Genomic DNA, 17,205 nt, shown 5'->3' with positions numbered 1-17,205 from the left:
TTTCGATGGTTCGTTTTAACGTTAAACAGAACAGTTAGGTAGGTAGATATGCACCCCGCCCCGGCCACTACTACACACGAGTGCCACTATCACGATAGTTTTTTGTGCATAAATCATAGTTGACAACCCTAGAGCGACCGCCGAGCGTAGGTATGAAAAGTGAAGTACATACATGTGATTGACTTCTGTACTGTATCTATTTTGTGACTAGGCCTAGGACACCGCCCTAGCATATACTAGAGGTAACATTACCTAGTAACTTAGTGAATTTACGTCACCCTAGGGCCGTAAGTGGGATTTTCTTCTCGCGAAGCGGGCCAATACAAACTCACTTCCTGGCAAGGCAAGACGTAAAACTTTAGTCAAACCACGGGCGGTAATTCGTAAAGCCCCAGATCGTATATTTATGGCCCTCACATTCGGTTCGGGCCACAAACACCTGCGATCTGGGGCATTTACGAATTCACCTCAGTATGTAATGTACTACACTTCTACAATCAATATTTTGTGCTCTTGAAGTGTCTTTTTACCTCTTTTTTCATCACTGCCGGCACACGGTCCCGGATTAACGCATCTAGACCGCTGTGCCCTCCTCTCCCCGAATTTATCCGTCGAATGTTTTGTTCTTTGGGGTTGTGCACAAAGCACACGAGGTGTTTTCGGCTACTTTTTGACCCCCCCTCACCCTTGGTGATATTTGGTGAGCTTTTTGGCTACTGATACACCCCCCCCCCACATAACCTCACGTGTATTTTTTAAAATTTTTTTCATTCGACCTAATTTTAAGTTACGCGCTTCAAAATTTCGTAAAATAAGATAATAGCGAGCTATTTTGAAGTGCGGAGTGAGATTTATGTTTAACGAGACCGAGAAAAAGTATCTAATCATGATGTGGTAGGTATTTTTTCTTAGTTTCGTTCACTGTAGAAAAATACCTACACGTACCCCCCCTCCCGGAACGTGATCATTCGTGATTTTTTCGTGATGATTTCCCCCCCCCCCCTAACAAACCTCGCGTGATTTGTGCACAAGCCCTTTCTAGATGTGGTAAAGCATCTGCGTAGTAGGGTATTTGACTGTATTTAAAATAAATTATTTTACACCATGCATGAAATAAAACACCAGAAGATTAATAAAGAAACGTAGACAGCAGTTATTTTTAGACACAATTCCTATTTTAAAACCCGTATAAAACTATAAAGGTTATTTGATTGTGACGTCACATGCTAGCGTTTCATATACATTTCATAGCAGCAAAATCGTTTTGACAGTTCGAAAAAAGAAACTGATTTGACTAGTAGTCAAATACCCTATTGGTCGATTGATCGATCCGGCTCTGTCATCACGGAAAGTATTCTTACAATGAATGATACACAGAGTCATAGAGAAAAAAATACATAGAGTGCTCACTCCATACATCAGTTTTAGTACCAAAAAGACTATTAGCATCTAGCATCGAGTAGCGGAACTATCAGTACTGCTACTTGACAATAGATGTAGCACCGACCGGAAAGTCTTATCTCAACAGCATAAGACTTTCCGGTCGGTGCTACATCTATTGTCAAGTAGCAGTACTGATAGTTACGCTACTCGATGCTAGATGTAGACACTGAAATTAATAGTCTGAACTGATGTATGGAGTGAGCACTCTTGTCTTACTATATTTCCCTATGACAGGGTTAACTTTTTTTGTAAACGTAAATGGTCGCAACCGCGTGTATGTTCTTTATAATCCACAAAACTTATTTAAAACTAAAAGTTACTAGAGGCTGTAGTAATTTTTAGTTTTAAATAAGTGAATGTATCGGGCCCCATACATTCCACGACTCTTCTCTGTCCACACAGACTATATGTTGTTGTACTCAGAATAAACATTATGTTGTACAAAGAAAGTGTCTATATAAATTAGTACTATCGTCCAAGAGCATACGACAGCTAGTTATATAGAGTAGACCGCGACAAATTAGGATCACAGGGTGAATCGATCAGACTTTTTTAGGCTTATGATCCGTTCAAATTTTAAATATTTCTTTTGACTGGCGCCGCAGGTTGACGGGCTACGTACATACCAGGGATGTTGCGGATGCAGATTTTTTGACATCCGCGGATGCGGATGCGGATATTTAAAGGCTCACATCCGCGGATGCGGATGTCAAGATTAGGTACTTAGAAAACGTCAAATATTACATTTTTAGTATTTTTTTATTAAAAAAAAAACGAAACGTTTCGTATTTGAGCAAGAATATAGGTGCGTTATACTTAATAAACAGTAACTTGGCCGACTTTTCTGGATCTAGACGATTTCGTTATAGGTAATGACGAAATTACCTAGCACTTACGCCGCCGCTAAGACGTTCTTGTACCGACTTGTTCGACATCCGCATCCGCATAAGCTCCGCATCGATTTTATGCGGATGCGGATGCAGATGCGGATGTTAAAAATAATGCGGAAGTTCCGCGGTTGCGGATGCGGATGTTCGCAACATCCCTGGTACATACTCATGCTACGTACAGCGCAGTTTAGTGTGCTCACATAAATGCAGTATTTTTCATCTTGATCCGATTTGCCTCGGTGTACCCTAGTTAGTAATAGTACTTAGAATAAATAGATTAGTGCTTTGTATTTGTTCAGTATTTATATTTCAGTTTATAGTTTGGAATAATCCCGAAAAGAGTGGTAATTATTATCATTAATTGATTACAGAGTGATTATTTAATCCAAATGATATCACTGCTGAAATAAATTAATATTTACTCCAATTTCAATACACTCACTATCAGTCAATCTTAAAAAAGCAAAGTGCGATATCAAACTTGTGTAATCAACACAGGTCTACAAACTTGCTCAAACTAATTTTTTTAGCTTAGACTTCATATGACGTTTTCAGTCAAAAGTTACCCATTTTCAATGTCGATTTTTAATTTAAACCTTATTAAAAATTAAACGTCGTATTGATACTAAGTTTAGTTTGCCGCCAACGGCATATTCATATTCATATTCCTTTATTGATAAAATTACAAACTTTACATGTCAAAAATTAATACTTATAATTAACCCAGGAAGTTATTAATTAATGGTGCAATGCAAATACAATTACCTATTTTTTATATTTTATTTTTTAATGCAATGCCATTAATTTTATACTGAATTTCTAATTCAGTAATACGATTTACAATATACACTCAATTTTAAAAAGGTTAGGTGTATCCTAGAATGTATATAAGTACATTAAGTACATATATTAATATAGAGTTAGGTCACTACATAGACTAGGAATCCTCTAGACTGAGTTTAGAGCAATTATGTCATGAAACCGATGCTGCCAAAAATACGGGGGTGCGGGGGGACGAGGTGAGCGAATTCCGTGCCGTGATTGGTCCGTTCAAAGACACGGACCAATCACGGCACGGGATTGACTCGAAGATGGAGTAAAACTACCGTATAAGTGGCAGAGGGGGTAGCGTTACTATGCTCAGTCTAGAGGATGTCTTGTCTGTGGGTCACTATGACTCAAATAAATGTTTATAATGGATGTAACAAGATCTCTTAATACAGGTATCTTTCCCTTAGACTTGGTTTATAAAAATGTATGAAATGTTGTATGACGCGATATTTACGTGGTATATATGAACTCTAAGTGTGTACTGCGCAGCTGCGTAGTTTTGTACATTTATTTATGTAAATAAACTGTATTCGAATGAGTGTTATTTTTATTTTCTGTTTTTGTTTTGTCCTCTGCTCGAAGTGTGTCACTTTAAGGGGCCCACTGATTACCAGGGGCACGTTTCACAAAAGGTTGTAACTTGTTTTACAAGCGGATGTCACTTTTTGACAGCTGTTGTTAGAAAGGGACTTCCACTTGTATTACAAGTTACAAGCTTTTGAGCTCTAGTTCGCCGGACGATATCAGCCTGTCAGTTAAACGAAGAAGGTGACAGCTCTGAACAACAGGCTAATATCGTCCGGCGAACTGGTAATCAGTGGACCCCCACGAAAAAAAGAGTTATGATTTAATTAATAAGTACCTATCAGTGGCGGCGCGGCCATAAAAGCCGACTCCCACCGGCTTGCCTGTTTTTGGACGTTTGAGTAGAGTTGTAAAGGAAATATGTAAGCCAAATTAGCCCCGGCTTGCCTATGGGTGCCTATGGATTTGTTTGACGCGCCGCCACTCGTATGCTATGTAAACTCGTAACTTCAAAGCTAATAAGCCAATATTACCACGACTAAGGTGTCATTTGATTTGTTTTGGGACTTGCTTATTAGCAAGAGTATAGGAAAAATGAAAGAAGAATACTTAAATGTGTAAATTGTTTATTGTGCATTACAAACATCGGTAAACCTACGTACAAAAATTCTCATTACATAATCAAGAACTCAAACAAGTTAGCTCTAGCGTTAAACTATATTAAAACAGAGTTATTATATTATCACTTTTGTTACAATTAATAAATGCAGTTAAACATAACACAGACATAAACTTTCATTTGAAAATACTTAATTTCCGAAAGTTTTCACTGTTAGCGTTTCAGTCAAGCTCGATTCTTAATTCTATCTTAATTATAATTTAGATGGACGCCAAAATAAAGGAAAATTTACAATTCATATCAAAAAATCTCGATGACAATTGAATGTTCAATTTAATTTCACAAGATGGTACTTAATGTTAGTAAAATTAGGTATTTCCTTTGTTATTTCTAAAGTAGAAGTTAATTATGAGTCATAAGCGTTGACTTACGGTTGGTAATTATATCTAACCCTCATTTTAAAGAATATTCAATGTATAGAAGGAGATATTTTACAGTTTTTAGCCAAATTTCTATAATGTAGCCGCCCACGAACACTTACCAAGTCAAATGTAATTTTGATTAGACGGAATAAAAATTCAAAACACAATGCAATGTATGTTTTTATACGGCGCCTTGGCTATAGAGGATATTTCATCACAAACGCGCTAGAGGTTGCTCTATCTTTTTACCACCATTGAGTACACAAATGTATAAAAAATTAAAAATCATGGGTATTGTAGATTTTAGTCTTTACTCAACAGTTTTGGATAATTAACGGTTAGTTTCACTTGACTTATATCGACCGGGATATGAACCGTGATTACCTTTTGTATTGTTTTCGAGCTTTCGATATTTCGAGGCAGTTACATGCATCTTGTTCACGGGTAACAAAACAATACAAAAAAAAGGTTAATCATGGTTCATATTTTTAATTTTATTTAACCTACCTGTTCCGAAAGTCTTCTCCGCCTTCGGTAAACGATTTGGGGACCACCTTAAGGCTTCAACCTACAATGCCATGCTAAAGCATTGTCATCTCAAAGGCAAATCAGTTATTGAGGCCAAAAAGCTTACCTACATTCTTCTTCAATCACTCAACTACTTGGAGACAGAAGCTATACTAAGTAATATTTTATAATAATGTACGCAAAAACTTAAGTGTAATTTTTAGTAATTTTATAACTTGCATGCTAAGTATATCTACCTATTAAGTAACTAAATCCAGATACTGTACAAATCTAACTGGTTCCCCGCGATACAGGTCTCACCTAGGGCCCCTGGTAAATATGTAAACCATAGTTTATTGGTAAATAAATGATTTTATTTTATTATTTTTTTATATCCCGGTCGTTATAAGTCTAGTTTTTACTCAATTCAACGCTTATGTCCATGTTGTACCTCCTCTCCCTAATACTCGTTCTCCTCATCGAGTTCCCCCTCAGTGGAGTCCACTCCGACCTCCTCATAGTCTTTCTCGAGCGCGGCGAGGTCCTCCCGCGCCTCCGAGAACTCTCCCTCCTCCATACCCTCGCCCACGTACCAGTGCACGAACGCGCGCTTCGCGTACATCAGGTCGAACTTGTGGTCAAGTCTACGGAGAAACAGGAGACCATAATTCAATTCAATTTATTTAAGAGACAACAATGGCCCATAATGGTTAGTAACAATTAAGATTAAAACCGGCCAAGTGCGAGTCGGACCCGCGCACGGAGGGTTCCGCACGATCAACAAAAAATAGAGCAGAACAAGCAAAAAAAACGGTCATCCAAGTACTGACCCCGCCCGACGTTGCTTAACTTCGGTCAAAAATCACGTTTGTTGTATGGGAGCCCCACTTAAATCTTTATTTTATTCTGTTTTTAGTATTTGTTGTTATAGCGGCAACAGAAATACATAATCTGTGAAAATTTCAACTGTCTAGCTATCACGGTTCGTGAGATACAGCCTGGTGACAGACGGACGGACGGACGGACAGCGGAGTCTTAGTAATAGGGTCCCGTTTTTACCCTTTGGGTACGGAACCCTAAAAACTAAGTGTTAGTGGAACAAAAACAGACAGCAATAACAATCTATCACCTAGTAGCGGTTATGACACACTCAAACTGCCGCATTATAGGTGAGTCGTATCGGCCCGCTACAGTAGTCAGGATGGGGTTGGAGCGGGAATGCACTCTGCAGAGCAGCGAGGCAACTCTCTTTCGTATTAAACAAATTGTGTAAAAAATGTCCATAATATGTCTGCAATGGTTTTGATAGCACACGCAGTGCAAGTGTTATTTTAAATGTCAAACTTTTGTGGAATTATGACGTATAGTGGCCCAGGCCTCGCGATGGCGGTAGTGTTGTACAACATTGACTTGACGACTGGTCTAGCCTAGTGGTTAGAATAGTGACCCTGCCTATGAAGCCGATGGTCCCGGGTTCGAACCTCGGTAAGGGCATTTATTTGTGTGATGAACACAGATATTTGTTCCTAATTCATGGGTGTTTACTATGTATATACGTATTTAATTATTTATATATTATATATATCGTTGTCTGAGTACCCACATCTTGCGATGCCATCACGAAGAAGGCAGAAGGCTTGTGCCTTCTTAAGCTTACCGTAGGACTTAGTCAATATGTGTAAAAAATGTCATATTAATATTTATTAAAAAAAAACATGCACACAAGGCGCTGCACCTTTGCCAGGTCACCATCAGGTGAGGAACCTTCAGTAGTAGATGTCTACAGACAGACAAGCATACATACCGGGCCCAGGCTTCAGCGATGGCGGTGGTGTTGGACAGCATGCACACGGCGCGCTGCACCTTCGCCAGGTCACCATCAGGTGAGGAACCTTCAGTAGTAGATGTCTACAGACAGACAAGCATACATACCGGGCCCAGGCTTCAGCGATGGCGGTGGTGTTGGACAGCATGCACACGGCGCGCTGCACCTTCGCCAGGTCACCATCGGGTGAGGAACCTTCAGTAGTAGATGTCTACAGACAGACAAGCATACATACCGGGCCCAGGCTTCAGCGATGGCGGTGGTGTTGGACAGCATGCACACGGCGCGCTGCACCTTCGCCAGGTCACCATCGGGTGAGGAACCTTCAGTAGTAGATGTCTACAGACAGACAAGCATACATACCGGGCCCAGGCTTCAGCGATGGCGGTGGTGTTGGACAGCATGCACACGGCGCGCTGCACCTTCGCCAGGTCACCATCGGGTGAGGAACCTTCAGTAGTAGATGTCTACAGACAGACAAGCATACATACCGGGCCCAGGCTTCAGCGATGGCGGTGGTGTTGGACAGCATGCACACGGCGCGCTGCACCTTCGCCAGGTCACCACCAGGGACCACCGTCGGCGGCTGGTAGTTGATGCCCACCTGGACACAAGTATAATTTAATTATACTATGATTTAACCGCAGGGACTTGAATTAATTCTCTTCAAATAAATACATGTATTCAGGGGTCCAAAATCCGTTTTTCTAATTACGAAAATTTGCACTCGCGCGCGTCCTTGCCGTCGCTTAAGTGAGCACGTGTGAGAAAAATCGACTTGTTATAAAGTCACAGAAGGTGGTTACCTTGTAAATCTATATTTTAATTTCTGTTTAATTTTGTATCTAATACAATGATGTACTCAGAAGTGACGTCCTCAGAAAGTGACGTAGTGACGTACCTACTCGGAATGTGACGAACTCAGAAAGTGACGTACTCAGAACGTGACCTCTAACTCGAAAATTACCTCCTAAGAATGTGACATACTCCACCTAAACCGCGATAATTATATGAGATCTCTGGTGGTTTGATTGTGACTGGGCACGAAGGGATACATATTCATGTCAGTTACCTTGAACCCTGTGGGGCACCAGTCCACAAACTGGATGGTCCTCTTGGTCTTGATGGTGGCGATTGCCGCGTTCACGTCTTTAGGCACGACGTCTCCCCTGTACAGCATGCAGCACGCCATGTACTTGCCGTGGCGAGGGTCGCATTTTACCATCTGGAATACAAGGAACCTTCTTGATCACTTTTATTTGAGTGTATTTTATGCTGCACTTTGCATTTACACTTTAATGATGCCAAAAAAGTAAATGGCTGTGAAAATGACCTACGCTACTTGAGAGGAATCGTAACTCAGCATTGAATTGAGGAGGTGGACTTTTAGCGGTTTTACGGGAAACAGGCAAACAGTCTTCGATGCAAGAAGTCTTTCTATATAGGTGCGTACCTATATAGATTTCACTTTTACCAAGCTAGAAACCTACTCCTTTTTTAAAGACCCACCGTGGTTTTTACGGACCCACATAATAAAAGATCACGATTAAAACAGTAAAAATGCAAATTAAGTCCCAATGACTTCTCTTTGGAAACTGAAGTTGTACTCATGTCTACTTTGTGCAATTTATGTTACTTATGTTAATTTCCACGCATTTTTGTCTATGTCAATATTAGACCAATCTTTCCTCCGCCATCTCAGGCTGAGATCTTCAGAAAGAGACTTTCTCAGCAGTAGGACATGGTCAGCTATTAAATGTAAATAAAACCTTCTAGTAAATGTTCACCTGGTTGGCAGGCTCGAAGCAAGCGTTAGTGATCTCGGCAACCGTCAGCTGTTCATGGTACGCCTTCTCCGCCGAGATGACGGGAGCGTAGGTGGCCAGAGGGAAGTGGATGCGCGGGTACGGCACCAGGTTGGTCTGGAACTCCGTCAGGTCCACGTTGAGCGCTCCGTCGAAGCGGAGGGAGGCTGTGATGGAGGATACGATCTGGAAATCGGAAACAGTTTGTTATCTACACGCGGGGTCACTTCGAGAAGCCTGCGGGTCTCCGGAGTCCTAAAGGTTTAAAACGTATTTTTGTTTTCATTGGGCTAAAGATTCGCACTCTTTCCTTTGTACGCGCACATTCCTTGTACCAGACTTGTAGGAACATTGTACATTGTCAACCCAGCAAGTACTTTATGGAGTGCTTATAATAGGTAGAGAAATAGTTCTTGGTAACAGATGTACAGCTAAGTACAGTCCCAACGGCAGATGTAGATGCCCTCGTTGTCGACCATGAAACCGCAGTCAGTAGTTTCATTTGTGGTATAGTTGCAGTTACCTGTCCGATCAGTCTGTTAAGGTTGGTGTACGTAGGGCGCTCGATGTCCAGGTTGCGACGGCAGATGTCGTAGATGGCCTCGTTGTCGACCATGAAAGCGCAGTCCGAGTGCTCAAGGGTGGTGTGCGTGGTCAGGATAGAGTTGTACGGCTCGACCACTGCTGTTGACACCTGAAGGATAAAGCATTATCCACTGATCTTTTGGATTAGTTTATCTTATGCCAAGACAGAAAGCCAGCGTCCTTTAGCGCCGCATACGTCCAGTCCTGCGGCCTTAAATACTTTTCAGACGGTAGCTATGAGCACTTTGACAAGGTGTTGAACTGTATTTCACGACCGATAAGGATTTTATTGCAGCTGTAACTTGTATGATGAAGATTCTTGTAGTTCTAACTTGCTAACTACGAGTAGACAAACTGATGAGATTGGATAAGTTTGGCTCTTATGAAATGTTTCTCTTCTTCTCATCCCATGAATAAAACAATTATTTAAACAATTTGAATACCACAGTCTGTTTCGTGACCTGAGAGGGATGTAATGCTCAGTTGTCTTTATATTAAGTATGTTACCTGAGGTGCGGGGTAGATAGAGAACTCCAGCTTGGACTTCTTGCCGTAGTCGACGGAAAGGCGCTCCATCAGCAGCGAGGTGAAACCGGAGCCGGTGCCGCCACCGAACGAGTGGAACACCAGGAAACCCTGATACATATAAAGCAGTAGAATTTGTATGCTTTGGAATTTTAGAAATTCATTCTCAATGCGGTTTGTAAGTCGACGACGAGTTTTTTTATCCTTCGATAACTTTGATAAGTCAAGAAGAGTAGGTACCTTCTTGTTGTTGTTCCGTCAATAGGCAATTTTGTTAACAGTTCAGTGTCCGCAAGGTGCTGTTCGATTTACACCAGTGAAAAGCTCATAGCTTATTGAAGCATCTGCTCGAGAATGCCATACAGCAGTTGAGCAACTTACTACTTAAATGGGATTGGAAAAAAACGTTCGTTTGACTGACCTGAAGCAACTTCCTAATCCTGTCAAGGACAATGTCGTTTATTTTTTGTCAATGGTATAGTGTCGTCTGGCATGGCAGTTCTGACTTGCCTGCTTAGAGTACTTAGTCAGTCAGGACACTATTTCTTTCTCGATAGTTACCACGGTTAGTTTTAGTCGCATCTTTACCATAAAAAGTTCTGACTCACCTGAAGACCCGTGCATTGGTCAGCCAACTTCCTAAGCCTGTCAAGGACCACATCGACTATTTCTTTGCCGATGGTGTAGTGTCCTCTGGCGTAGTTGTTGGCGGCGTCCTCCTTGCCAGTGATAAGCTGTTCTGGATGAAACAGCTGCCGGTAGGTGCCGGTGCGGACTTCGTCTGGGGAAGAAGAATAATCATATTAGCGAAGAAGTAATATTTTCCAGATTTTTGGATGATGGCTTAAGTATAAAAGTTATCTGAAATGTTGGCATCATCCACGTAAGTTGTAAGTTGACCAGTTCTATAATAGCATTTTATTTAAATTTCAATTATTTATTCATAAAATTATATTTTATACGTCATTATACAATTACAGATAGTTAACATATGTTACAGTAACTTACTTACAGTAAACCGATTATATAAAATTAAATTAAATTAAATAAATTAAATAAAGTTTTATTTTCAGGCATCACGTACAGTAGATAGTACACCCATATCAAACTAAATATTAAAACTTAAAACTAAAATAAAAGCAAAGTAAAATAATTTAAGCAAAGTAAAATATAATTTTGCCGAAAACTTGAGCGTTCAAATCCGGCCCTGCGCATGGGCTTATTGAGATTTATGATTTATGTATACCACATTTTTAATTATTATTTACATGTTTATAAATTTACAGTATATATTTATACACTTAAGTGTATAATGTATTATAGCTCTTTATTCTCAGTGAAGTTGTACTAGACAATTAACTTAGAATGGGTATATTTATATAGAGTAAAAGACTTAGACATTTATCAAGCTGATCCTTTTTCTGGATGGTGTGATAGGTAGATAGATGTCTAGGCTAGGCTCTAACACAAAATCATTTCTATTTAACAGACCAACCAAAGACGGCAACAAAATACTGTGCCGCAATTTAGTTTTGACCCTCGAGTTGATATAAGTTGTCAACTTGTCATCTTATTACAACAAAAAATATGTGAAAACGGTTATCGGTTATCGATACAGCGTTTTGAAGAACATCATTGCGAATATTTTTAAATTCACCCAGTGTGAATCATATCATACCTACTTTACCTTACCAACTATTTCTCTCCAAAACTTTGTAACAACAATAAAGCTCAACCAACATGTTTAATTTAAACAAGCTCCTCGTAAAGTCAATCCCAAGTGTATCAGGCAAGATTAGCATCTTTATTGGAGAGAGCACTCAGTCATAAGTGGCCTGTATTACGGCTGCAGTTTACTCGTAAATAACTTAATTGCTATTTGTAGTTCGTTCACCATGCGTTTGAAATGTTAGGAATGTAATGATGATTGTGTTCCCAAAGAGAATATACCTAACCACTACGTTTGTGTTCCTACCGTTATACCGCGGTATTCGGAAAACAAGATCCGTTCTAGACAAGAGAACGATACGATATGTACTAGATACGTTGTAGTTTAGATTTCAACTTGCTCCCTTTTGCAGCTCAATTCGGGCAACAAATGTCACATTTACCATAGAGAAATAAGTAAGACAAGAGTGCTCACTCCATACATCAGTTCAGACTATTAATTTCAGTATCTACATCTAGCATCGAGTAGCGGAACTATCAGTACTGCTACTTGACAATAGATGTAGCACCGACCGGAAAGTCTTATCTCAACAGCATAAGACTTTCCGGTCGGTGCTACATCTATTGTCAAGTAGCAGTACTGATAGTTCCGCTACTCGATGCTAGATGCTAATAGTCTTTTTGGTACTAAAACTGATGTATGGAGTGAGCACTCTATGTATTTTTTTTCTCTATGCTTTTACGTTAAAATATCGTAATAATATCTTGTGGAAATCGTTCAAGAGTATCTCCAGAATCGCACAAATTATGTCAAATTTGACAGGCTAGATCTTAAAAATATCGTTGTCGTATCTTGATGATGTCTAATAGACATCTAATAGATGTCTAGTTCAAAATCCGAATCGGGCTCATATACCTACAGGCATGCGTTCTTTAGGCGAAGTGGCTTCAATTAATAAGAAAACGTTCTAAGTGGCAACTAACATTAAATTAGAACCCATGTTAGAGAAGTTAGCGAATGAGTGTGGCATCATGGTGGCATCCTCAAAAACTGCTCCAAGCAGTCGTCAAGCCTTGCGCAGCCAACAATTAAAAATGAATGGGGGTCCCTTTGTTTCACATAAAGTTTTAAGTCATAATGTATTGTTTGTCATACATATTATCATTAGACCTAAAACTGAAACCGTTAACTTTTCAGGATTTTGTAAGGTTATATAGATAGGTTAGATTAGGTTAGGTTTGTTTTATGACAATCCTGATAAATTACGCGTTTATAAACCAAACAAATTATACCTAACGAAAATGCGGACAAACTATATATTATGACTTAAAACTTTGTGGGACCCATGACGAATTTACTTATAGGTAGTACCTACTATAAATAAACCAATTAAAAAACTATAAGTAACCGAACTGTGAATTGTTAGTTGGTGCTGTCGGTAGCTGAATCATTGTAAATTATAACGGTACCAAACATTATCCATTACAGCCGTGTTATAAAATTACCTACAAACAGCAACATTTAACTGACCAATAACAAACCTTATCTCCTTGGAATAAGGTTTTCAAAAAATCAGTTAACTGTGCTGAATATATGTACAAAATCGTGCTTGTTGTTTTTTGCACTAACCCGAAGAATTAGTGCAAGTGAGTTAGTGGTATGCAGATGGTATCGACACACTTGAGATTATAAAGAGGTCTTAAGATTAAGTAGCGATGGTAGCGATATGTTTTGGTCCGAAATTATTAAGTACTCATCATGTTTCGGTTACTGGTCCAGATGGGCAGTATCTTGTGGAGGGCTTGACGTATATCTGTTTCAATTCATCCTTAGACGACAGTTTTATTTCTTTAGGTAGGTAGGTAAACGAAAAACTATAAGAAAGAAATACCTTTCACCACCACCAGCCGCGAATTAGGCTCCATTCTGTTATAGGTAATATTGTCCTTAATTGTGGGAAACAAAATAGACAACTTTTGTTATTCTGCGTGTGTATATTCCGATGTCATGACTCGTCGTGCGATAATTTTTGATAGAACTAGAATTATTATTTTTCATCATGGCTAAGCCCCGAGGTACGTCTTACTTTCTTTTCTACCTAACAAACATTTCTTAACTACTCAAAAAACTTGACTATCCTTTCGTCGAGTAAAATCATCAACATGCGCCACAATTCATACATTAAAGATAAAAACATTCAATAATGTTACTAAGTTTACGATGTAAACAAGAATGTTACTTTTCCTTCCTTCATTACCATTAGGACCGTAAGAAAATTATCAATACGTTATACCAACACCTTGTTTCCACAAAAACCTACTTTGAATACGAGAGACATGTTTATGGCTAAGGCAACTGCGTTCATTTGTTACATGTGGCCATGCGTGGCGATCAGATTTCTATAGACAGTTCCACTTTTTCTAGGTGTTAATGAGTTAATTTACCTATGGAAAACTAAGGCGTCCGTCTGTGTGTTAGGTATGTATGTAATTCATTTACTTCATTTTAATTCATTTATTGCATTTATAATCATGTGTTACATCACATGTTCATATGTTCATCATGTATCATATGTTCGCGATAAACTCGAAAACTACAGAACTGTTTTTATGCGGTTTTTCTAAAATCCATAGAGTGATCCTTGAGGAAGGTTTAAGTGTATTAGTCTGGAGTTAAATTAAACACAAGTCGTCTCCTTCACGATTTTCGTAGACATCTCTTCTAAATACCTAAAACTGGTATGGATGTGTTCCTCGTGGTCTCTAGAATACGAATTGACCGGTTTTAGTTTATGGAGAGGGGGACGTGTCGATAAAAAGGGGGGGAATGTGGGCGGCCGACCAGCATTGATATTTGTTCACATCTTGAGTCCTATGGGACCGATCGGTTCGTTTCAGGTGTCGTTTGAAAGAGTATTAAACGTGCTATTATTGCTTCATAATAACTGTAGTCATAACTGTAGTCGTTTAGAAAATATTTTAAAATATATGATTTTTTACCGTGCATGGATGGCATAAGTACTGACAAAACATGCGTCTAACTCAATAAATTATAACTTTACCGCAATTAATGTTATTACAAAATATACGAGAAATTTCATTAGCTTTCTAAAAACATAAGGTTTATTGGTGTATGGTATTATATAACCATGTAATGATGAATTTTGTTCAGCATGGGTCACTACGCACCGTCACGTAAATGGCGGGCGACCGACCTCAACTGTTCATTGTTTCTCGGGTTCTATTTTACTGATCAATTGGTGATGGATACCATTAGAAAGAATGTTAAATGTACAATAATTGGTTTCTAATAACCGTAGTCATAACTGTAGTCATTTACAAAATAATTGAAAATATATGATTTTTACCGTGCATGGACATAAGTACTGGTAAAACATGCTTCTAACTTAATAGATTATAACATTACCGCAATAAATATTTTCAAAATATACGGGAAATTTTATGAGCTATCCAAAAATATAAGTTTTATTGCTTTATAATGTTGTATAACTAAGTAATCATGAATTTTGTTCAGCATGGGTACTGTGCACCGTCACGTAAATGGAGCCCGGCCATCGTTGAGTTTTCATTATATTTCAGGTTCTATTTTTCTGATACATGGTGGATACCATTTGCAAGCATATTAAATTTTTTGTGAATACTCGATTGTTTGAAATCTGAGGCCCAAAATAACCATTTTAAAAATATTAAAGAAAATGTTTAATTTTTACCTTAGAGGTTTGCTTAGTGACTGAAATAATTTGAGAAAGAGATAATGTAGTAAATATAGCGTGAAATTTTTAGAGTAAAATCAGCAAACTATTTATTAACTTTCCAAAAATATTGTTTAGTTACCGTACAACTATATAGGTATGCCAGGACCAATTTCGCCAAGCAAGCAAACACACGGCGCGGCGAGCGCCTGGTAGACCAGCAGCATTCTATTATTGTTTGACAGTACATTTTATAATGTAGGTATCCAAAATGATAAAATATCGATATAAATGATGGTTTGTTTGTTTTGTTTTTTTATCACAGGAAACTTAAGTATATTTTGACTCTTTTGACAAAAGCCCAGTTCTAGGTTCATAACATCGTTAAGTTCGTAGCTTTCATGATTGCAAAACCACTGCATATGAAGTACTTAATATCTGTGTTGTTATTTGACTCACGCGTCTACACGTAAAACGTTTTCAAACCCACTCCGTAGTTAATAATTTAAAATCACCTTTTTAGTGAGATCTGAGGCTTGTGGCGTTAAAGAGATATTTGTCGCCGCACGCTCCAGGATGCAAAATAAGTGACTACTATTTGAGTAGCAGCGTATGTCCACATAATAACTATCCGTGAAGTCCGGTTTTAAGTATAGTAATAGTAAGATAAGGTCAATATTGAGTAAACTATCTATATTATATTTATTTACTATTTTATTTTACGGTCTAATTTATAGTTTTTGCTTACCTATTGATTCATTGGCGTTTGGCATTGTAGTTTTAGCTTGTAAGTATGACTCTATTGACAGTTATAAGATGTACTACGGTATTTAAATAACGCTCGTCTGTAACTACATGATCTTAGATCTATAATAGCGACTCATAACTTCTCTGTTCGACTGTAAGTCATACAAGAGAGTTAAGTAGCGATTGCGATATAAAAATCTATAAGTAGAAGGCTTTATCACACGTTTAGAACCTTAAGTGCAAATTGCAGATTATTACTCATATAGATGTTAAGGTTGTTCAATTCACTTTGAGCTATAAGCTATAATACTAGCAGCTTAACATGCAATATAGCGCCCAAAACAGCTACTGTAGATCTTAAATCTTTAGATGAACCTTTTAAACACTTTTATCTCACCAGAGCCTGTAAACTGTAAACTAAGACTATAGATGTAGCTATTCTAGAGCCAGGCTGTCTTTAGGTAAGAAAATAGGTGCTAAGTGTCGCCTAATTGTTTGTTGGGATTTATATGACGGTGCGCAGTGACCCATGCTGAACAAAATTCATTATTACTTGGTTATAAAATATCTTACACCAATAAATCTTATGTTTTTGGAAAGCTAATGAAATGTCTCGTATATTTTGTAAATACATTAATTGCGATAAAGTTATAATTTATTAAGTTAGAACCATGTTTTAGCAGTACTTATGTGCATGCACGGTAAAAAATCATGTTTTCAATTATTTTGAAAATGACTAAAGTTATGACTACAGTTATTGAAAACCAATTATAGTACGTTTAATATTCTTTCTAATGCTATCTATCACGAACTGATCAATAAAATAAAACCCGAGAAATAATGAAAAGTTGACGCCGATCGCCTGCCATTTACGTGACGGCGCTTAGTGACCCATGCTGAACAAAATTCGTAATTACTTGGTTATATAATATCATACACCAATAAAACTTATATTTTTGGAAAGCTAATGAAATTTCACGTACATTTTGTAAGAATATTATTGGAGTAAAGTTATAATTTATTGAGTTAGACGCATATTTTATCAGTACTTATGCCATCCATGCACGGTAAAAAAATCAAATATTTTAAAATATTTTGTA

At 38.3% G+C, this 17,205-nt stretch overlaps 1 protein-coding gene across 1 annotated transcript in view; it reads right to left on the bottom strand.

Annotated features, from left to right (window-relative positions):
- Window positions 1-5,697: 5,697 nt before the first annotated feature.
- Window positions 5,698-17,205, bottom strand: part of LOC134649382 (tubulin alpha-1A chain) — a 46,257-nt gene continuing 34,749 nt past the window's right edge. The window contains exons 3-9 of the mRNA XM_063504115.1: window positions 10,586-10,758; window positions 9,960-10,088; window positions 9,391-9,561; window positions 8,850-9,053; window positions 8,135-8,287; window positions 7,554-7,666; window positions 5,698-5,881 (exon numbers count right to left, since the gene is read on the bottom strand). Of these exons, the coding sequence (XP_063360185.1) occupies window positions 5,698-5,881; window positions 7,554-7,666; window positions 8,135-8,287; window positions 8,850-9,053; window positions 9,391-9,561; window positions 9,960-10,088; window positions 10,586-10,758 (1,127 nt within the window). The remainder of the gene's footprint in view (window positions 5,882-7,553; window positions 7,667-8,134; window positions 8,288-8,849; window positions 9,054-9,390; window positions 9,562-9,959; window positions 10,089-10,585; window positions 10,759-17,205) is intronic.

The sequence above is a fragment of the Cydia amplana genome, chromosome 7 (genome assembly GCF_948474715.1).
Source record: "Cydia amplana chromosome 7, ilCydAmpl1.1, whole genome shotgun sequence".
Taxonomy (NCBI): Eukaryota; Metazoa; Arthropoda; class Insecta; order Lepidoptera; family Tortricidae; genus Cydia; species Cydia amplana.
The sequence above is the reverse complement of the archived record's forward strand: the minus strand, read 5'-3'. Positions and strand labels throughout refer to the sequence as shown.